At 40.8% G+C, this 22670-nt stretch overlaps 1 protein-coding gene across 1 annotated transcript in view; it reads right to left on the bottom strand.

Moving 5' to 3' along the window:
• The window catches only part of LOC128697163 (transmembrane protein 181), a 54741-nt gene extending 35029 nt beyond the window's left edge, over positions 1-19712 (bottom strand). The window contains exons 1-5 of the mRNA XM_070104038.1: positions 19595-19712; positions 15674-15838; positions 11612-11714; positions 9598-9751; positions 5796-5876 (exon numbers count right to left, since the gene is read on the bottom strand). Coding sequence (XP_069960139.1) covers positions 5796-5876; positions 9598-9751; positions 11612-11714; positions 15674-15838; positions 19595-19688 — 597 coding nt within the window. The 5' untranslated portion in view covers positions 19689-19712. The remainder of the gene's footprint in view (positions 1-5795; positions 5877-9597; positions 9752-11611; positions 11715-15673; positions 15839-19594) is intronic.
• Positions 19713-22670: the final 2958 nt, after the last annotated feature.

The raw sequence follows: 22670 nt of genomic DNA, 5'->3' as shown, positions 1-22670 counted from the left end.
TTATACGAGGCTTATAAACTTATACGAGGCTTATAAACTTATACGAGGCTTATAAACTTATACGAGGCTTATAAACTTATACGAGGCTTATAAACTTATACGAGGCTTATAAACTTATACGAGGCTTATAAACTTATACGAGGCTTATAAACTTATACGAGGCATACGAATTCACGTGAAACCTAAAATTTTTACAAGGATTACAAATTTTTACAAGCCTTACACAGTTTTACAAGGCTTACAAATCTTTACAAGGATTACAAATTTTTACAAGCCTTACACAGTTTTACAAGCCTTACAAATCTTTACAAGGATTACAAACTTGTCGGGTGTGAAGTTACAATCTCCACTGTTGTTATCCACAGTGGTTAATCAAAGGTCATACATAGAGTTAGAATAATTTCAAAATGTAGTCAAATGGCACATACTGTATTAAATACACCAACTTTCTAAGTAGGGTTCTTATATAGCTTACATTAAATGTATGTAATGAAGTGTCCGCACCAGACTCCTTTTATGCTGGTGAGGAGCTGACTCAGTTATTATAACACTGAATCTGATGACCTACCAGTCCCCCTGACACTGTATTACCATGACCAGTATAGTGCTCCCCACTATAATAATAATAATAATAATAACAATCATAATAACTAATAATAATAATGCAATGAAGTCAAAGTCTTGATCATAATATTTGTATATTTAAAGATTTGTAATAATTTATAATCTCCCTTGTTTAAGTAACTACTGTACACACTGGAGAGGTACCAGCTAACAAGATGAATTTCTTTTTTTTTAACTTATACACATGAATTTTCTCCATGGGGAAGTGGGACAGAATTGTTTCTCTGTAAGCCATGTGTATCAGAAGAGGCGATTAAAATGCTAGGAGCAAGGGGCTAGTAACCCCTTCTCCCGTATACATTACTAAATTTAAAAGGAGAAACTTTTGTTTTTCCTTTTGGGTCACCCTGTTTCAGTGGGATACCTCTGGTTTGTTGCAATAATAATAATAATAATAATAATAATTTTAATCTTTATTTTTATAAGTACATGTACAAGGTATACCTAGTTTTCAGGTATGGTGTTCCAGATTTTAGGGCCTTTGACATACATTGAATTTTTGTAAAGGTTTAGTCGGACACGGGGAATGTCATAGAGATGTTTGTGTCTGGTGTTATGCCTGTGGGTCCTGTCACAACTATCAAGAAAGCATTTTAGGTCAAGGTTAATATTGGAATTTAAGGTCCTGTAGCTCAGTTGGTACAAGATAGAAGGAATTTGGGAAATTCCCATCTAGGTAGTCCCCAGTATGGGCGTTGGTACGTGGGATTTTACTGGTGAGATTAGATCCTATGTTTGAGAAGAAGTCGTTTATCTTGTCAGCTGTGTCAGTGGGATGCAGTGGTGTTTCATTAGGTTTAGTTAGGACAATATTCTTGTTTTTTTTCAGTTTGTGGGTGCCCAGAATCTGGGAGAGTGTTTTCCAGGTCTTTTTAATATCTCCTCTTGTGTCTGTGAATCTACTGGAGTAGTACAGTTGTTTGGCTTTCTTTATTAATTTGGTGAGAACTGATGAATAGTGTTTAAGAATATCTTTGTGTATTAAGCCCTGTCTATATTGCTTTTCATATTGGTGTTTCTTATCAATGGATTTCAGAATGCTGCTGGTTAGCCATGGGCAACCAAGCCATTTATTCATGATCTGTTTCATTTTTATAGGACAATGTTTGTTGTATAGTCTAAGTAATTTGTTAAGAGAAATGTCTGTCCAATCGTCAATACCATTGGCCTTGGAGAATTCTGTAGGCCAGTCAACAGTCTCTAGGTCTGCTGTGAAATTCCTTACTGAGGCCTCGTCATGGAGTCTAAATGAAACTTTGTTTTATTCAAGTGGTCGTTTACTAATGTTTGTCAAGAGGAAGGTAGGGTAGTGGTCTGTAGTGCTGTCTGTGATTATCCCTGATTTAAGGGGGGCTAGTATATTGGTCCATATGTGGTCTATTATGGTTGCACTTGTCTCAGTGAGCCTGGTTGGTTTAGTCATTGTTGGTATGAAAAGTGTGTTACTCATATTGTTGTTGAAATCAGTTACAGGCTGATCATCTAGAAGGCCAAGGTTGATGTTGAAGTCTCCAGCTAAGAGAAGGTGGTGCATGTTCATTTGTCTGTTTGTTATTAGTGCCTTTAATTTCTCACTGGAATTTGGGATGTTTGTGTAAGGTATCCGGTAAATGGCACCGATTGTTATAGGTGTCTTAAGGTTTTTTTTACAGTAAAATTAGCAAAAATGTATTCCCCATATTCATCACTAAAGCAAGTGGTGCTAATACAAGATAGTTGGTTAGTGTAATAGATTGCAATACCACCCCCAACTTGGTATGGTCTGCAGTTGTGGATTGCTGTGTATCCTGGTAGTGGGTAGATATCTATTGTGTCCTGCTTAACCCTTTCAGGGTCCGTCCCGTAGATCTACGGCTTTACGTTCAGTGTCCAAACCGTAGATCTACGTCATGAGCTCAGCTCACTCTGATAAACTGTGAGTGGTAAATTTGGGCCTAGATATGAGAGAATACATCTATGTGGTATGTGTGCACCACATAAAACAAATCCTGCAGCACACTGTGTATAATGAGAGGAAAAAAACTGAGACCGTGATTTTCGATTAAAACAGCGACTTTGCAGTGTTTTTTCGTATGTTTTTTATACATAGTTGTATTTGTGATTTCTTGGTCTCATTTGACAGAATGGAAGACATATTACAGAAATAGAGATAATTTTGATTGGTTTTAACACTGGAAATGACTTGAAACTGAGCTCAAAGTGGCGGAAATGTTAAATTTTTGCCGATGTTCAAGAGTAAACAAACGACCTCACACGTCTAATACACGCCAGCTGGTGGGTCTAATATACATTCATAAATGTGGTGATGATATTTATACAATTATTACAATATTGCATAACAGTAAATCTTCTATTTTTTGGTGTGAATAAAAATTCATTATGTGAATAAAAAATCAAAATGGAATTTATTTGTAAAGCCTCAAAACGTAACTAATGAACAGAAGAAATGTTAGTTTAGTGCCAGGAATACCTACATTGTTTATTCTGGATCCTATTTTGAAATTGGAATATTTTGAACTTTGTGTTAAATTGGCCAAATTACCAATTTCCGGTCACTTTATTTTGTAGTTGAAACAGTTGACTTGGCGATTTCTTGTGCTCAATCGATAGAATAGAAGTAATCCTAGTGAAATAGCTACGAATTTGGTCGACTGGAATAATGTAATTGGCCTAAAATGGGAGTCAAAGTCGGCAAAATCACCGATTTGTAAATATCGCTGACACATCAAAATTCACGAGAGCATAATTTCGTCAATTTCCCATCAAATTTCGTACTTTTTGTTTTATTACATTCACAAAAGATTCTCTACCATTTCATAAGAAAAAAATAAAATTTTTTTTTTTTTGAAAATTCTTGGACACTGGGGCACCACTTCAGATTTTGGCCTTGGACCCTGAAAGGGTTAAGCCAGGTCTCAATAAGAATAATGCAGAAGGGTGCCTTTAGCAACTCAAAGAGTGCCAGGAGGTCATCATAGTGTTTGCTTAAGGACCTGATGTTGTAGTTAAGAACTGATAGACTTTTAGTACTGTTTAGGATAGCGCTGGCTTGTGATGCTGTGTATTAAAGGCAGTTACTTTCCAATACTTTTTGATTGGGTGTTAGATTATGGAGGTTTAAATCAGGGTCGACGTGATCATTCATCTTCTAGGTTTAAATTGTGGTTATTTATATTCTGAACTGTGTGTTGAGTTCTAGTACTGATATCTGTAGTAGTGGGAAGTTTGGACAAGTATATAGCTAAAGCACTTTGGTCATATAGAGTATAGTCACTAATAAACATAATGAAGTTGATGCTGTCTATGTGTTGTGCTAGAATGAGCTAAAGTACAACTAGGTATAAACTAATACTATAAAAATACAAATTAAAAATAGCACCAGACTCTCACTCGTAATTAATGAATTTGTTGTCTATGTACTGAGCTAGAATGAGCTAAAGTACAACTAGGTTTAATCTAATAATATAAAAAATACTAGTTTAAAATGGCACAAGACTCTCATTTGTAACTGCACTAAGGTCTAATATAAGTTGTTAACAAGAACTAGAGTATAACATGAACATGGACAGAATACATCTTAGTAAGGCCTCACCTGGATTATGCAGCTCAGTTCTGATCTCCATATTACAGAATGGATATAAATTTGTTCTCCATAGGGAAGTGGAACAGAATTCTTCCTCCGTAAGCCATGCGTGTTGTAAGAGGCGACTAAAATGCCGGGAGCAAGGGGCTAGTAACCCCTTCTCCTGTACAGATTACTAAATTTAAAAAGAAAAACTTTAGTTTTTCTTTTTGGGCCACCCTGCCTTGGTGGGATACGGCTGGTACGTTGAAAGAAGAATATAAATTTGTTAGAAAACATTCAATGAAGAATGACAAAATTAATTAATAGCATTAGAAATCTTCTGTATGAAGAAAGATTGAAGTCTCTTAAATTACATTCACTTGTAAGACGGAGAATGAGGAGAGACATGATCAAAGTGTACAAGTGGAAGATGGGTATTAACAAAGGGGACATAAATAAGGTCTTAAGGGTATCTCTTCAAGAAAGAACCCACAATAATGGACTCAAATTAGATAAGTTTAGATTTAGAAAGGATATAGAAAAGTATTGGTTTGGAAATAGGGTAGTTGATGAGTGGAACATTCTGCCTAGTAGGGTTATTGAAGCTAGAACCTTGGGTAGTTTCAAACTTAGGTTGGATAAATACATGAGGTAGAGGGGTTGGATTTGAGTGGGACCTGCATGTGAGTGAATGGAGTTATCAGGGCTTGTTTCTTGGGTAGCGCTGAAAGTTGGGTTGGGCAAATGTTCTAATAGTGGGATGGATTGTGAAGGACCTGCCTAGTATGGGCCAACAGGTCTGCTGTAGTGTTCCTCCTCTCTTATGTTCTTATGAAACACGTCCTAATGCTTCCACCGTACTGGGGATCGGCCCCCGGACCTCAGTGTATGAGCTGAGTGCACTACCAATCAACCTAGGTGTGGTCTTTTAACCAAGATATATTCACAGACATCAACCCTGTCCTCTTAAAGGAAACAGGAGGACTAAAGAACAGCAAAAATAATTGCAGTGAATGACATTATTCTTTTACCTCAATGCTGTCTCCTGTCAATAACTTCTAAAAAGAAATTTTGATTTATTTTTTTTGTTATTTACAAGCATAATGAGAAATGACCCTCCTTCCTACACTCTGAAAATGCTGACACTCTCCTCACAGTATTGAGTATAACCTAACATAGCCAGGTTGGTAGCACACTCAGCTCACACACTGAGGGTCCATGGTTCAATTCCCATTACAGGTGGAAACATTGGGGCATGTTTCCTTACACCTGCTGCCACTATTCACCTAGCAGTAAGTAGGTACCTGGGTGTTAGCTGACTGGTGTATGTTGCATCCTAGGGACAAAATTAACCTAAGTTACCCAAAATGCTCTGCATAACCAGGGGCTTTCTATATAGTATGTCACTGATGTCAGCTATGATCTGTATAAGTTGTATAATGTACTTGCAGAAATAAAGATTATTATGATTATTAATTATTAATTATTATTATTATTATTATTATTATTATTATTATTATTATTATTATTACTATTATTATTATTATTATTATTATTATTATTATTATTATTATTATTATAAGTAAAGTAGACTAAAGTTACTTACTGCCACAGCAAATGTGAGAAGCAGGAAGGTAAACCGAAACCAGACCTCCAGCTTGGTGAATGCTGGGTTGTAAGTCTTAAACTGTGGACAAAGAGGCAATACGTATTAACATCATGACTTGTGAAATAATAACACAATTATAAACAAACCACAGAACAGGCGGGGTTTGACCCTGGAGTTTTATGACTCACTCGCCATTGGTTCAAACCTCACCCATTCTGTGAATTATCATTATATTTATGGAGAACTAGGTAGTAGGTTGGCAGATAACAACCGCCCAGGGAGGTACTACTGTCCTGCCAAGTGAGTGCAAAATGAAAGCCTGTAATTGTTTTACATGATGGTAGGATTGCTGGTTTCTTTTGTCTGTTTCATAAACATGTAAGATTTCAGGTACATCTTGCTACTTCTACTTACACTTAGGTCACACTACACATACATGTACAAGCATATATATACACACCCCTCTGGGTTTTCTGCTATTTTCTTTCTAGTTCTTGTTCTTGTTTATTTCCTCTTACCTCCATGGGGAAGTGGAACAGAATTCTTCCTCCATAAGCCATGTGTGTTGTAAGAGGCGACTAAAATACCGGGAGCAAGGGGCTAGTAACCCCTTCTCTTGTATAAATTACTAAATTTAAAAAGAGAAACTTTCGTTTTTCTTTTTGGGCCACCCTACCTTGGTGGGATACGGCTGGTGCGTTGAAAAAAAAAAATATGGAGAAGCACTAACTCAAACACATCATACACCACCTGGGAAATAAAAGTTAATTACATTTGATCCAAGGAAGGGGAGAGTAACTCCAATTCCTTGGTTAAAGAGTCTTTGACCAGTACCTGTGGAAAGGAAGAAGTTTGTCAATGGATGCCAACAAAGGTAATGTATCAAGAGTATAGTTTTTTCTAATTCACGTTAAGTGCTAAACCCTACGTGGGTCATTCAGTGCCAGAAGTGGTGGAGACTTGATCCTCCATCTGTTGAACTCAAGACAGATGCTCTTCCTATTTGTACTCACCTAGTTGTCTATATCAAGAGAACAGTAGTTCCAGTACTGTACTTCTGTGTGACCAATGTAACATTTTGTGAAGGGATTCTGGGAAAGCAGTTAGCTGGACTTGAGTCCTGGAGGTGGGAAGTACAGTGCCTACACTCTAAAGGAGGGGCGGGGATAGTTACTGTTTGGAGGGACATCTGAACTGGATCCACGTGCATCTAGCAAGACAGTGATAGTGTGAATGATGGTGAAAGTGCTTCTCTTTTGGGTCACCCTACCTCAGTGGGAGACGGCCAGTGTGTTAAAAAAAAAAAACATGGGGAAATGCCAAGCCTGTATGAGTTATAGATCAACTGATTTTAAAATACAGCAGCAGGAAGGAGATAGAAATTTAATAGTAGTCACTGAAGATCAGTAAGTGATATGTAGAACAGAGAATGAAGAATGTAGAAATTACAACTGTGGTATGAAAGGTATAATTTAAAAGAACATAATGAAGGTTGTACAGCTGCTATGCCACAGTGTTTATAAGCTAGAGGTCATACAAATACTGGCTGCTTCTCATGGGATTTTATGGGTCACAACAGGTGCCAAAGCAAGGCCAAGGTGATTTAGAACCAGAAAAAAATAAATAAATCCAAGTACAGTGGAACCTCAAAAATCGAACTGCTCCCAACACAACCAATTATGTAAGTGTATTTTTGTAAGTGCTTTTATAAGTGCATTTTTGAGGGTCTGAAATGGACTAATCTAATTTACATTATTCCTGATGGGAATAAATTAATTCGGTAAAGGCACTTGAACAGCCTTCTGGACCAAAGAAAGTTCGATATTTAAGGTTCCACTGTATACAAAAATGTGTATTATAAAGCTGTCATGGGTCACATCAGTCAGTAACTCAAAAATTACAACACACAACAAGAAGCCAAGCCTTGTCTCCCTTTCAGACTTAAATAAGTAGGTAATTATAAATGGGCACAGTAGTTACAAATGAGTAAATACAGGTCTTCTGGCACTGTACTGTATCCACAAACAACTCATCTGTATGGAAAACTAGATTTTTGTAAGCCTCCTAAGGTTGTCTAGCTACAATGCACTTCTCATGAGCTATTACAGCTAACTATAAAAGGACTCACAATATCATAATACATGTAACAATTGTAAACAAACCAGGAAATGGGTGGGGTTAGAACCCATGGCTATTGAGTCCTAAAACTCCAGGCCAGTGCATTAACCACTGGACCAGCTGGCTACAATAAGATTCATCCAACTAGATATATTTCTTTACACCATAGAGAAGTTAGCACAGGACTCACTTCCCCATGGATTCAAACCCCACGTGTTCCATGATTTGTCAACTTTTTGATTATCAGTTTTGTTCAATTGTGTACTGCTACTACAGTTGACCCTCTGTTATTGGCTGTTCCGGATATCGGCCAATTTGGATTTTGGCCATTCTTTTGGCCGAAATTTTATCCCGGTTTTCGGCCGTCATTTCAAAGATCAGCCATATTGGAGAAGTCCACCCGCCGCTCTGCCACATTTGTGAGTCAGGCTGGCTGTCTCTGGGTGAGTGAGGAAGGCTCTGCACAGTCATCCAAACATTTCACTATAGTCCATCATTTTTTGTGGTTATTGATCAAGTGCAACTGCAAAATAAGCCACCATGGGCCCAAAAAAGTTCATAGTAAAGTTCCTTTGGTAAAGAAAGTGAGAAACAATGGAATTTAAGAAAGAAATTGTAGCAAAGTACGAGAGTGGTGTTCGAGTGCTTGAGCTTGTCAGGATGTACAGGAAATCCAAATCAACAATCACTTCCATCCTGGCAAAGAAAGTAGAAATCAAGGAAGCTAATGTTGCAAAAGGGGTAAATGTTGTAATGAAACAAAGGTCACCAATAATCGAAGATGTGGAGAAGTTATTGTTGGTGTGGATCAACGAAAAACAATTAACAGGAGATAGCATTGTGGAGATGATCATTTGTGAAAAGGCAAGGCAGTTGCATGAGGATCTTGTCAAGAAAATGCCTGGAACAAGTGTTGCTGTTAGTGAATTTAGGGCCAGCAAAGTCTGGTTTGAGAAATTTAAAAAGCATAGTGGCATACACAGTGTGGTAAGGCATGGTGAGGCTGCAAGTTCTAACAAATGTGCAGCCGAAGCATTTGTTGGTGAATTCAAGGGGTACGAAGAGGCTGAAGAATTCCTCCCCCAACAAGTGTTCAATTGTGATGAAACAGGCCTCTTTTGGAAGAAAATGCCAAAGAGGACCTACATCATGCAGGAGGAAAAGGCACAGCCAGGACACAAGCCTATGAAAGACAGGCTGACCCTTTTGTTTTGTGGTAATGCTAGTGGGGATATCAAAGTGAAGCCTTTACTGGTGTATCACTCTGAAAATCCCAGAGTGTTCAAGAAAAATAATGTCGTCAAGAGTAAATTGTGTTGGGTCACACGGCAAATTTTCATTAAGTCGTGGATACGGGAGCAAATTCTTGGGTAATTTTGGGTAGGGGTGGTTTTGATAAGGACCTGCCTTGTATGGGCCAGTAGGCCATCTGCAGCGTTCCTCCATTCTTATGTTCTTTAAAAAATGTATTTTTTGTTAATATTTTTGGGCGTCTGGAACAGATTAACTGTATTTACATTAATTCTTAAGGGAAATATTATTTCGATTTTCAGCCTTTTCGGATTTAGGCCAACCTTCTGGAACAGATTATGGTCAATAACCAAGGGTCCACTGTATACACTTACAGATCATAATATTCTGAATAAAATCCACCAATAAATTTGAACCCAAGATCACTCACATAAAAGATGACATCCTTGACACTATACCACTGTTGATTCTCGCCAAGTCCATAAAAGTTAATAGTGATGATGTAGTGAGTATAACGTAAGTAGCTCAAGTGCATCACCGTCACCTCCCCACATTCCCGCTGGTCACACTCCAGGGTACGACTCCTGTGCAAAACATGTAATGATAAATTAGACACATGTGCAACTCTTGGGTATCTTTATTGAGGAAACGTTTCGCCACACAGTGGCTTCATCAGTCCATACGTAGGAGAAACTTGAAGAACAGGAGGAGAATGAGGTAATCAGTCCCTCAACCTTGAGTCGATGTGTTCTGTCCATCAATCTTGAGTAGAATACGGCATATGAGCGGAGAAGCAGCTTATAAACCGTATGGCAGGAGAGGTGTAGCAGTCGTAGGTGGTGTCACATTTGTTCAATGTGGAAGTAGGTCGTGCCCAAGAATTAGGCAAGCAAAGAATTCCTAAGTATTAAGATCCCAAGAAGTTGCAGTGTCTGACAGGTTTGTAGATGGATGGTTCAGAGAACCGACATGTTGATAAATTAGACACATGTGCAACTCTTGGGTATCTTTATTGATAAAGATACCCAAGAGTTGCACATGTGTCTAATTTATCAACATGTCGGTTCTCTGAACCATCCATCTACAAACATGTAATGAATTTACATACTGCATTTAGGTAGCAAACAGTTTGATACACAGCCTCTCCTCACTTAACGATGGAGTTCCATTCCTAAGACCACATCGGTAAACGAATTCGTCACTAAGTGAGGAGCATACTATAACAGAAGTGGGTTTGTGTCATCCATCTCTGATAGTGTTTTAATGTCACCTTTGCAAAATTTATAACATTTCTGGTATATTATTAAATGTTTATACAGTATGGTACTTTTTTTTTTTTTAACATGTCAGTTGTCTCCCACTGAGCCAGGGTGACCCAAAAACAACGAAAATCCCCAAAAAGAAAATACTTTCATCATCATTCAACACTTTCACCTCACTCATACATAATCGCTGTCTTTGCAGAGGTGCTCGGATACGACAGTTCAGAAGTCCCTCCAAACTGCCAATATCCCAAACCTCTCCTTTAAAGTGTAGGCATTGTACTCCCCATTTCCAGGACTCAAGTCCAGCTAACCGGTTTCCCTGAATCCCTTCACAAAATATTATCCTGCTCATACTCCAACAGCTCATCAGGTCCCAAAAACCATTCGTCTCCATTCACCCCTATCTAACACGCTCACACATGCTTGCTGGAAGTCCAAGCCCAAGCCCAATTATGGTACTGTATATTGTAATAAACAGAATAGAGGAAATCAGCTCTAATATACATTATTTAGGTATGCATACTGGTCAGAGAGCCCATTGTAATTCTGAGTCATCGGTAAACAAGTACGTCGCTAAGGGAGGAGAGGCTGTATGTTCATTAATTAATAAACATACTAGTGTCATCAGTGAAGCTAAGAAAATCAACACTGTAACTGTTGGCAAATATACATAGTATCTAGAATGACACTAAACCTGTAGAGGTCAAAGAGTGCTAGGGAAATGGGGATTAATCAAGGATGATCCATGGAGAGGAATCAAAGCCCCTATTGAATGGCTCAAGGGCCTTTCACCAGGAAATAAATGGCAATCAATTACATCACTAATACATATTTCATTACAATTCTCTATGCAGCACAGTATTTCTTTTTCTTTTATACTATAGTGTACCATACCAACATTACATACTGTACTGTAGTGTATTTTACTAACATTACATACTGTACTGTACTAACATTACATACTGTACTGTAGTGTACCATACTAACATTACATACTGTACTGTACTACACTACACTCTGCATAGAGGGAACTATAGACAATGTTTCCAGAGTCATTATCATCTTACACAACTTCCTTCTTTACTTCAGTATATTAATGCTGAAAAACATCTATCCTTTTTTATGCCTATCATTTCCAAAAATTTATAATAATTAAACATAAGTCTCCTTATCACTTGCCTGTTGTGGGGATGGTCGGCAGGAAGAACCGTTTCAGTCTCGTGCTCTTTGGTGAGGCCCTCAATGGACACACTGAGGTGAAACTCCTTTCGGAAAGATTGTTCTAGAATGGAGAAATAATGTACGCAAATAAATATAAAATAAATGATATGTACTTAGGTCATAAAATGAATGGATACAGTTTTTTATATAATGGAGGGAGAGAAGCGGATGGGTCTATGAAAGATGAGGTGAATCATAGAATTGATGAGGGAAAAAGAGTGAGTGGTGCACTTAGGAGTCTGTGGAGACAAAGAACTTTGTCCTTGGAGGCAAAGAGGGGAATGTATGAGAGTATAGTTTTACCAACGCTCTTATATGGGTGTGAAGCGTGGGTGATGAATGTTGCAGCGAGGAGAAGGCTGGAGGCAGTGGAGATGTCATGTCTGAGGGCAATGTGTGGTGTGAATATAATGCAGAGAATTCGTAGTTTGGAAGTTAGGAGGAGGTGCGGGATTACCAAAACTGTTGTCCAGAGGGCTGAGGAAGGGTTGTTGAGGTGGTTCGGACATGTAGAGAGAATGGAGCGAAACAGAATGACTTCAAGAGTGTATCAGTCTGTAGTGGAAGGAAGGCGGGGTAGGGGTCGGCCTAGGAAGGGTTGGAGGGAGGGGGTAAAGGAGGTTTTGTGTGCGAGGGGCTTGGACTTCCAGCAGGCATGCGTGAGCGTGTTTGATAGGAGTGAATGGAGACAAATGGTTTTTAATACTTGACGTGCTGTTGGAGTGTGAGCAAAGTAACATTTATGAAGGGATTCAGGGAAACCGGCAGGCCGGACTTGAGTCCTGGAGATGGGAAGTACAGTGCCTGCACTCTGAAGGAGGGGTGTTAATGTTGCAGTTTAAAAACTGTAGTGTAAAGCACCCTTCTGGCAAGACAGTGATGGAGTGAATGATGGTGAAAGTTTTTCTTTTTCGGGCCACCCTGCCTTGGTGGGAATCGGCCGGTGTGATAATAAAAAAAAAATAATAAATGAGCAAGAGATATGAAGACAAAATCATTGCAAAATATTTCTTTTTTAACGCACCGGCCGTCTCCCACCAAGGCAAGGCGACCTATAAAGAAAAACGTTTTTATTTTTACATTTAGTAATTTATACAGGAGAAGGAGCTACTAACCCCTTACAACACACATGATTTATGGAGGAAGGATTCTTTTCCATTTTCCCCACGGAATAATGCTAGAATAATAATATAATATTTTATTTCAGCATGATACAATGTTTGTACATTGTATCATTGTATCATGCACGCACACCTGTACGTCACCGAACAGAGTTCGGTGACGTTCAGGTGTGCGTGCAGAAAACCCATTTTTATGCAGAGCATCACAGATGAACTTAAAGCTAACTTAAGACTGAACAGACGATAACTAATTGTTTGCTTATAGCTTATATACTGTATATGATCTCTAAGGGGGTCATGAACAATAAATTTGGGAATTACAAGGAGGACAAATAAGCGTATTAGCACATTATTATATGATAGTTACACAAATAACCCGCACATAAAAGACAGAAGCTTACGACGACGTTTCGGTCTGACAAGTCGGACCGAAACGGTTTCGTCGTAAGCTTCTCTCTTTTATGTGCGGGTTATTTGTGTATCGTTCCAGTCATGGTATTGTGCCTCTTTTTGTTATTATATGATAGTGTTGGACACCTGGGGTACTGGTGTGTGTATGTGTATATTTGCAAGGGATATTAAGCTAGAGTAAACACACATACATGAGCAGTTACATCCTTAATGACAGAATGAGATTACACTGGAGATGCTTCAACTAGCTGATACATTACTCCTCAAGCAACACATGAGACATGATGCTTCTTGACTGGTTTACTGCATCCTTGCTGGTCATTTCCTGCTGTCTGACAGCTCACATACTTCTTGAATGCTTGTTGTAACTGTAGCAGTCACTCACTGCTCACTGACAATGTGCTTCCTGACTCTTCAGACTGGTGTCCTATCCAGTCTTATATACAGTACTGCACAAGTCAAGATGATAGCAGAATAAACTGAAGTACAGTGGACCCCCACTTAACGATCACCTCCCAATGCGACCAATTATGTAAGTGTATTTATGTAAGTGCGTTTGTACGTGTATGTTTGGGGGTCTGAAATGGACTAATCTACTTCACAATATTCCTTATGGGAACAAATTCGGTCAGTACTGGCACCTGAACATACTTCTGGAATGAAAAAATATCGTTAAACGGGGGTCCACTGTATTATTATATCTCAAAGACTGGGTTAATAAGTCTACTCCACTCTACTTGTTGCAGAGTTTAATGGCATAATAAAACAGAATAATAAACAGGTCATCGTACTCCACTACAGGTTTCCAAGGCCTCCCACACTGCACACCTGGGAGTGCTCATGACCTGCTATGCTAACTGATATGATTTCAAGGTGACACAATGAAGCCATTAAAAATACAATTTCTTGATTAAAACTTAAATTATTTATATGGTGTTGAAGAGAAAATTAAGTTTCCTGGAATGTTAGCTTGTTATGTTCTCTGCAGCAGCTACTGACCAGGATTGGTAGTACAGTGGACCCCCGCATAACGATTACCTCCGAATGTGACCAATTATGTAAGTGTATTTATGTAAGTGCGTTTGTACGTGTATGTTTGGGGGTCTGAAATGGACTAATCTACTTCACAATATTTCTTATGGGAACAAATTCGGTCGGTACTGGCACCTGAACATACTTCTGGAGTGAAAAAATATCGTTAACCGGGGGTCCACTGTATAATATAACAACAGATTATATTTTTATCACAATCCTAGTTCACACCTAGGTGGCAGGGTGACCCATTGTTCACTGTCAAGCTGAATTTTCAAGAGGGCATAGATGTTGTGATTCAATGACAACCCAGCAAACTACAAAATATATTTACAGTGGTACCTTGGGATGTGAACTTATTTTGTTCCAGAAGGCTGTTCGAGTGCTGATACTGAATGAATTTGTTCCCATAAGGAATAATGTAAATTAGATAAATCTGTTTCAGACCCCCAAAAATACACTTAAAAAAGCACTTACATAAATGCACTTACATAATTGTTTGCATTTTGAGCTGTTCATATCCTGAGGTACCACTGTATTACTTTCTAGATAAGATCTAGTATTAGGCTGGTAGACAGCAACCACCCAGGAAGGTGCTACTGTCCTGTCAAATGAGTGCCAAATGGAAATCAAAAATTGTTTTTCATAATGGTAGGACTGATGGTGTCTTTTCTTTCTGTCTCATAAACGTGCAAGATAAGAGGTACATCTTGCTATTTCTACTTACACTTAGGTCACACTACACATGCATGTATATGTATGTATATGCAGGTACCATACATAGCTTTAAGACGAGGTATGATAAAGCTCATGGAGCAGGGAGAGAGTGGATCTAGTAGCGTTCAGTGAAGAGGCAGGGCCAGGAGCTGAGTCTCGACCCCAACAACTACAATTAGGTGAGTACATCTTTCTGAGTTTTCGTCTTGTTTCTTAACCCGTAAACGGTCCAAATGTATATACACCTTTTTTCAACATTTGGAAGTATGTAAACAAAGTAGATCTTTTTTTTTTTTTTTTACATATGAAAATGTGTAAAAAAACTTTGATCTACTCTTTTTTTTTTTGTTATATTTGAAAATATGTGAAAAAAACATAGATCTACTTTTGGAGCACTACACATGTGAACGTTGATCTGCTTGGACAGTTAAAGGGTTAACAGTTCTTGTTCTTATTTATTTCCTTTCATCTCCATGGGAAAGTGGAAAAAGTGAATAATTATCAATAAAAATACAGTGGTACCTCAAGTTTCAAACAGCTCCCAACTCGAATAATTATGTAAGTGTATTTTTGTGAGTGCTTTTGTAAGTGCATTTTTGGGGATCTGAAACGGACTAAGCTAATTCCCATTATTCCTTATGGGAACAAATTTGTTCAGTACTGGCACTCGAACAGCCTTCTGGAACAAATTAAGTTTGTAACTTGAGGTACCACTGTATGTAGTGAAAGAGTTTCTTACCATCTTTTATATTGATAATTATTCTTGCTATAACCCAGAGCTGTTGAGCATAAGTAGACAAAGGCGGAGACTTCATCAGGAACGGCCCAGATGTGAGTTGTGATTGGTTGATTGTGGGCATCAGTTGAGAAGCTTGTTTTTCGGCTGTAGCTGTTATTGGTGGACCTACAAAAAAATTTAGCAGATAACAGATTCTCCAAATGATAATAAAGAACAGTACACACAGGTCCTGAATTTGCAAGCAGAGAATGCCTGGGAAAATTTCCGAGTGAGAAATAACAAAAATAGTACATACGTTGATAAATAAAAGGTTTACATCTACTATTGTTTTTCCAATACAAGATTAAAACAACTAGCATTTATAACAATAATTTTTCACCAGGGAACAGTGACACAAAGAAACACATTGGATTTGATGTTGACTGAAGAAGATTTTATCTGTATTAACCAGGAAGGTTATTAACCCTTGTTGACCTGACACCAAGCAACAAGGAAGGTTATTAACCCTCCTTGACCTGACACCAAGCAACAAGGAAGGTTATTAACCCTCCTTGACCTGACACCAAGCAACAAGGAAGGTTATTAACCCTCCTTGACCTGACACCAAGCAACAAGGAAGGTTATTAACCCTCCTTGACCTGACACCAAGCAACAAGGAAGGTTATTAACCCTCCTTTACCTGACAACAACACCCTCCTTGACCTGCAACCAGGAAGGTTATTAACCCTCCTTGACCTGACACCAAGCAACAAGGAAGGTTATTAACCCTCCTTGACCTGACACCAAGCAACAAGGAAGGTTATTAACCCTCCTTGACCTGACACCAAGCAACAAGGAAGGTTATTAACCCTCCTTGACCTGACACAACCACCCTCCTTGAGCAACAAGGAAGGTTATTAACCCTCCTTGACCTGACACCAAGCAACAAGGAAGGTTATTAACCCTCCTTGACCTGACACCAAGCAACAAGGAAGGTTATTAACCCTCCTTGACCTGACACCAAGCAACCAGGAAGGTTATTAACCCTCCTTGACCTGACACCAAACAACCAGGAAGGTTATTAACCCTCCTTGACCTGACACCAAGTGAACATGTACTAGGTTAGGATGATCTACAAGAATTTAAAATACTAAAAGTGGGAGACAGATTAAGGCAACCGAAACTAAACCTTTTAGCATACAAAATTGTTGTTGAACAATGTCCAGAATACCATGTATCAAATGTTGTAAAGATTAGGAACCAAAGTCAGTATCATACTGGAGGAAATGAATACAAATTTATAGTACCCAAAACAGAAATACTTTCATAATCACTCACTCCATCACTGTTCTGCCAGAGGCAAAATTATACAGCCATAATGGCTGTGATCACATCACTGGCAGTCTCATTATATATCAATTTTAAGACTATAAAATTACAGAATATTTAATAAATGAAGTGAGAAAGAAAGTTTCCTTTTATTGTTAACATATTGTTAACCATTAAACTGTCCAAATGTAGATCTACGTTCATACATGTAGCGCCCCAAATTTAGATCTACTTTTTTTTACATAAGAAAGAATGTAAAATCGATCATAGAACTACGTTCAGAGAGCTACGCGTATGAACGTAGATCTACGTTTGGACAGTTTAAGGATTAATGTAACAATGATCTGGATTATTCTTTATATTTTACTTTCCATTATTAAGGTCAGAGTATAATTGATGAAATGTAGATATGTCTAACAATATAACTTAACAGTGATGCAAATGGAAATAAGTTACAGTATTTAACTATTAGGTTATCTTAGGTTAAATCTATGTAACGTATATTTTATATGGCCATAACAACTGTACCCACAAGGTGATTATTTTTCTATATGTACCCAAAGCCTAAACGAAAACTTACTAACCAGGATATTCCAAGAAAGAAGCCATTCTGTCTGGCTTATTTCCCCGTAATGCAACCCACAGCAGTTGATTAACACCCACATACCTACTTACTGCTTAGTGAGCAGGGGCAACACATGTACATAAGTAAGTTTATTTAGGCACAGGTAAACATAAATACAATTATCATTTTTTTTATTATTAACACATCGGCCGTTTCCCACCAAGGCAGGGTGGCCCGAAAAAGAAAAACTTTCATCATCATTCACTCCATCACTGTCTTGCCAGAAGGGTGCTTTACACTGCAGTTTTTAAACTGCAACATTAACACCCCTCCTTCAGAGTGCAGACACTGTACTTCCCATCTCCAGGACTCAAGTCTGGCCTGCCTGTTTCCCTGAATCCCTTCATAAATGTTACCTTGCTCACACTCCAACAGCACGTCAAGTCCTAAAAACCATTTGTCTCCATTCACTCCTATGTTGCATGAGCGTATTTGATAGGAGTGTAAATTACCCTCCAGGATAACCCCCAAAAAAAAAATCACACAAATTGACTTATTTCCATTGATGCTCTTATTGTAATTTGCAATATACAGTGGACCCCCGGTTTATGATATTATTTCATTCCAGAAGTATGTTCAGGTGCCAGTACTGAACGAATTTATTCCCATAAGGAATATTGTGAATTAGATTAGTCCATATCAGACCCTCAAACATACACGTACAAACGCACTTACATAAATATACTTACATAATTGGTCGCACTGGGAGGTGATCGTAAAGCGGGGGTCCACTGTATAGGAGGGTCCTGCTTTATAGTGCTTCGCGCTATGGCATTTTGTTAATACAGTGGTTTTCACTTATACCCATTCTTCATTTATTCAGACTTCCTACAGTAAATATACTAACCACTCACTATAAGCTAAGGAAGAAAATATTTTAAGGTAAGTAAAGTATGTATTGTAAAGGCATTTATTTAGGCCTAGCTCTATTGCTCACTTAAGATATGACAGTGTAAACATGTTTTCTGTTTTTTATAAGCATTCAAAAGTGCAGCGATTTTTGCTTTACAGCAGCAGCTGAAAATCGAACCTGCTGTATAAGTGGGGCCCTCCTGTACTGAGTAACATTTACATCAAGTTATACATAGGAAGTTAGTATTAAATACAAGTACACTTTAATTAAAATAAAAGCTAAGATAATTCAAGCCCAAATATAAGCAGATATTGACTCACGTTGCCAGATTTGTCGCAGGACTTCTGCGTCAGCCTTCGTCGGGTGTGGACGTCTTGCTCTTGCCTGTGTATCAGTGACAAATTTCCACTGTTCTGTCTGGGACGCTTGTCCTCATCTATTTTGCCCGCCGGGCACTCTACAGGAGGGGTACCTGTACATCGGCTTACTCAGCCAGCTCCATTTTTTTTCCACTGTGCGGAAAATTCTTTAATGGTCTTTGGTGGGAAGCCAGTTACTGAACTCAGGTGGGAGTGTGGGCGTCCCTCTCTGCTGGGGCTTGGCAAGGTGGTCCACCAGGTCTAATTGTAAACTTCAAGTTTCTATCTCTATTTACAAAGGAACTTTTGTTCCATTTTCTTTCATCGCCCAGCCTTGGGCAACAAATCTCCCTCGTACCATCGAGAAACTGGGCTCGTTACGGCGTATGCTGTCAGTGGCCCTGATAAACCCAACAACAACAACAGCAAGATTTGTCACAGTCATTTATTTTTAATTTGCTTCTTTGTGGTTATATTTAGTCTTTTACAGGTTTATTAATGTAACTTAACCTATAAACCCATCACTACCTGGCTGATGTGTCATTGTTGTTATTATTAATACATTTTAGGGGCTTGGATATCCATCAGAAGTGTGTGAGCATGTTCGACAGGAGTGAGTGGAAGCAAGTGGTTTTTATGACCTGACGAGCTGTTGGAGTGCAAGCATGGTGATACTTAAGAAGAAATTCAGGGATAGCGGTTAGCCAGACTTGAGTCCTGTTTTGTACATGATAACAGTAATTTACCAAATAATTGAAGAGAAAGAGTTATCTTACCTGCCAACCCAATAAAGAGTGCGAGGCCAAGCGTAACGAAGAACACAATGAAAACCATCACAAATTCTCTTTTGTGCATTGTGTAGAGTCGCATCTGCACCGATCTGTCAGAAGACAACGTTTATTTAAAGTTCGAAAGGTTTATTATCTATCGTAAGTCCACCAGGTGAGAAATATTACAAAAAAAATACACATTACTGTTGTATTTATCAGGGTGTAAAGGGAGGGGGTCCAGTGCAGGTTGTGCACAAAGAGAGGGCCCGAGAGTAAAAAGGGGTGTCCCGGGGAGAGAGGCCCGGGAGTACCACGAGTGTCCGGGGAGAAAAGGGCCCGGTGCACCAGGGTGTCCCAAAAGGGGAGAGGGGCCCACAAAATTCCCCGGGGTGTGCACGGGGAGAGAGAGGGGGCCCAAGTCCCAAAAGGGTGTAAAGGGGGGAGAGAGAGGGTCACAGTGCACCAGGAGTGTGCACAAGTCAGCACAGAGGAGAGTCCCTGTAGTGGTAACAGTGGCACCACAGTGGGAAGTGCTGGGAGGGACACCACGCCAGTCTTCTTGCTCTTCTTCTTCTTCTTCTTCTTCTTCTTCTTCTTCTTCTTCTTTTTTCTTTTTTACCTTGTTTAAAATTTAGTCTTATTTTTTTTGTTGTTGTTGGGTCCGGGCCCTTTTCCTCTCTTCTGTTTTTTTTGGTATTGATGTTATTGAGGCCCCCCACAGTTGGCCTTCACTGAACCTTCGGGTATGTGTTTCCTGGACCCCCTTCTGGAGTTTTTCCGGGATTCCCTCCTGGGTGTTTCCTGGACTCCCCTGGAGTTTTCCCTGGACTCCCCCGGACCTTTCCTGGCCCTCCTGGAGTGTTTCCTGGCCCCCCTGGAGTTTTCCTGGACTCCTCCGGGATGTTTCCTGAACCCCCCCTCCTGGAGGGGTTTTCTGGCCCTCCGGGAGTCCCGGGCCCCCTCCGGAGTGTTTCCCCCCCCCTGGAGTGTTTCCGGGGACCCCCTCCTGGGGGTGTTTCCCCCCCCGGGGTTTTCCTGGACCCCCCTCCGGGAAAGTATTTCCGGGAACTCCCCCCCTGGAGTTTTTCCCCTGGCCCCCTCCTGGAGTGTTTCCTGGCCCTCCTTCCTGGGTTTTTCTGGACTTCCCCCTGGATTTCCGGGCCCTCCTGGGTGTTTCCTGGACTCCCCCCTGGGGTTTTTCCCGGGCCCCTCCGGGGGTTTTTCCCGGGGCTCCCTCCTGGGGCTTTTCCCTCCCCTCCTGGGTTTTCCTGGACTCCCCCCTGGAGTATTTCCGGACTCCCCCCGGGAGTTTTTCCCTGGACTCCTCTGGGTTTTTCCTGGACTCCCCCCCGGGAAAGGTTTTCCTAAGCCCCTCCGGGAAAACTTTTCCCCGGGCCCCCTCCTGGAGTGTTTCCTGGACCCCCCTCTGGAGTTTTTCCCTGGACTCCTCCTGGGTTTTTCCCCTGAACTCCCTCCTGGAGTTTTTCCCTGGCCCCGGGAGTTTTTCCTAGACTCCCCCTGGAGTTTTTCCTGGCCATTTCCTGGGTTTTCGGGAACTCCCCCCCTTGGAGTTTTTCCTGGCCCTCCTGGAGTTTTCCTGGACCCCCTCCGGATTTTTTCCCTGGACCCCCTCCTGGGTTTTTCCCCTTCCCTCCGGGAAAGGTTTTCCCTGGACTCCTTCCTGGAGTTTTTCTGGACCCTCTGGAGTTTTTCCCTGGCCCTCCTGGGTGTTTCCTGGATTTCCCTCCTAGGTTTTTCCTGGCCCCCTAAGTTTTTCCCTGGCCCTCCCCCTGGGGCGTTTCCTGGCCCCCCTGGAGTTTTTCCGGGAACCCTCTGGATATTTCCTGGACTCCCTCCTGGAGTGTTTCCTGGGACTCCCCCTGGGGGTTTTCCCTGGACTCCCCCGGGTTTTTCCGGCCCTCCTGGAGTCTTCCTGGCCCTCCCTCCTGGGTGTTTCCTGGCCCCCCCGGAGTGTTTCCTGGACTCCCTCCTGGATGCCGGGGCTCCCTCCGGGAGTGTTTCCGGACCCCCTCATGATTTTTCCTAAAACTCCCTCCTGGAGTTTTTCCCCTGGACCCCCCCTCCGGGAAAGTTTTTCCCTCCCCCCCTGGGTTTTCCTGGACTCCCCCCCCGGGAAGTATTTCTGGACTTCCCCCCTGGGTTTTCCTGGACCCCCCTCCTGGAGTGTTTCCTGGACTCCCCCCGGGGGTTTTCCGGGGCTCCCCTGGAGTGTTTTTTTGGACTCCCCCCCGGGAGCCCAGAAAACACATATTAATATATCTGTTCCAGAATGATGGGAAAAAATTAATTTTCTCGGGAGACAAAAAAAAACATCTTTGTTGTTTTTTTTCCCTCTGGTGGCCACCCGGGAAAACCCCGGGGTAGGGAGTTTTAAGAAAAAACCCCCAGGGAAAAGGGGTTTTTGGGCCCCCAGAACCCCCAGGGTGGGGGGATTTTTAATGGGAAAATTTGGGGTAAAGTGTTTTACCAAGAATAACCCGGGGGTGGGGAGTGTTCCCCCCAGAAAAACCCCAGGGTAGGGAGTGTTAGCCACCCAGGATCCCCAGGGTGGGGAGTGCCCAAAAGAAAAACCCCGGGATGGGGTTTTGGAAACCAGGATAACCCAGGGGTGGGGAATTGTTGCCCCCCAAGGGTTTTGGAGGGGGGGAAAGGGGGCCCCCCAGGGTACCCAGGGTAGGGTGTTAGCCACCCAGGGTAACCCAGGGTAGGGGTGTTCCCCCAGGAGTAACCCAGGAGAACCCAGTCTGTCATCCGGGACTGTCTGTCTTATTTCCATATGGCCCTTTAAAACTTTTGTCCCCCGGATCCCCTCCGGTTCCAAAACCCCCATTTTTCCTATTTCTGCTCGATTGCCAGCCCCAACCTCACCAGGGGCCCAGGGTTAAACCCCCCGGCCAGGGTGGTCTTTAGGACGTATTTCCTTGGACACCTGCTGCCCCTGTTCCCCTAAGTAAAAAAAGGCCTGGGTGTTGGTGGACTTATGGGTCGCACCCGGATCAAAATTAACCTAACTTTTAAAATTGCCCCTTGCCGGGATCAAACCATAACATTCGGTGTGTAA

Source organism: Cherax quadricarinatus, chromosome 89, assembly GCF_038502225.1.
Source record: "Cherax quadricarinatus isolate ZL_2023a chromosome 89, ASM3850222v1, whole genome shotgun sequence".
Lineage (NCBI taxonomy): Eukaryota > Metazoa > Arthropoda > Malacostraca > Decapoda > Parastacidae > Cherax > Cherax quadricarinatus.
Note: the sequence above shows the minus strand (reverse complement) of the source record. Positions and strands in the feature narration are given on the sequence as shown.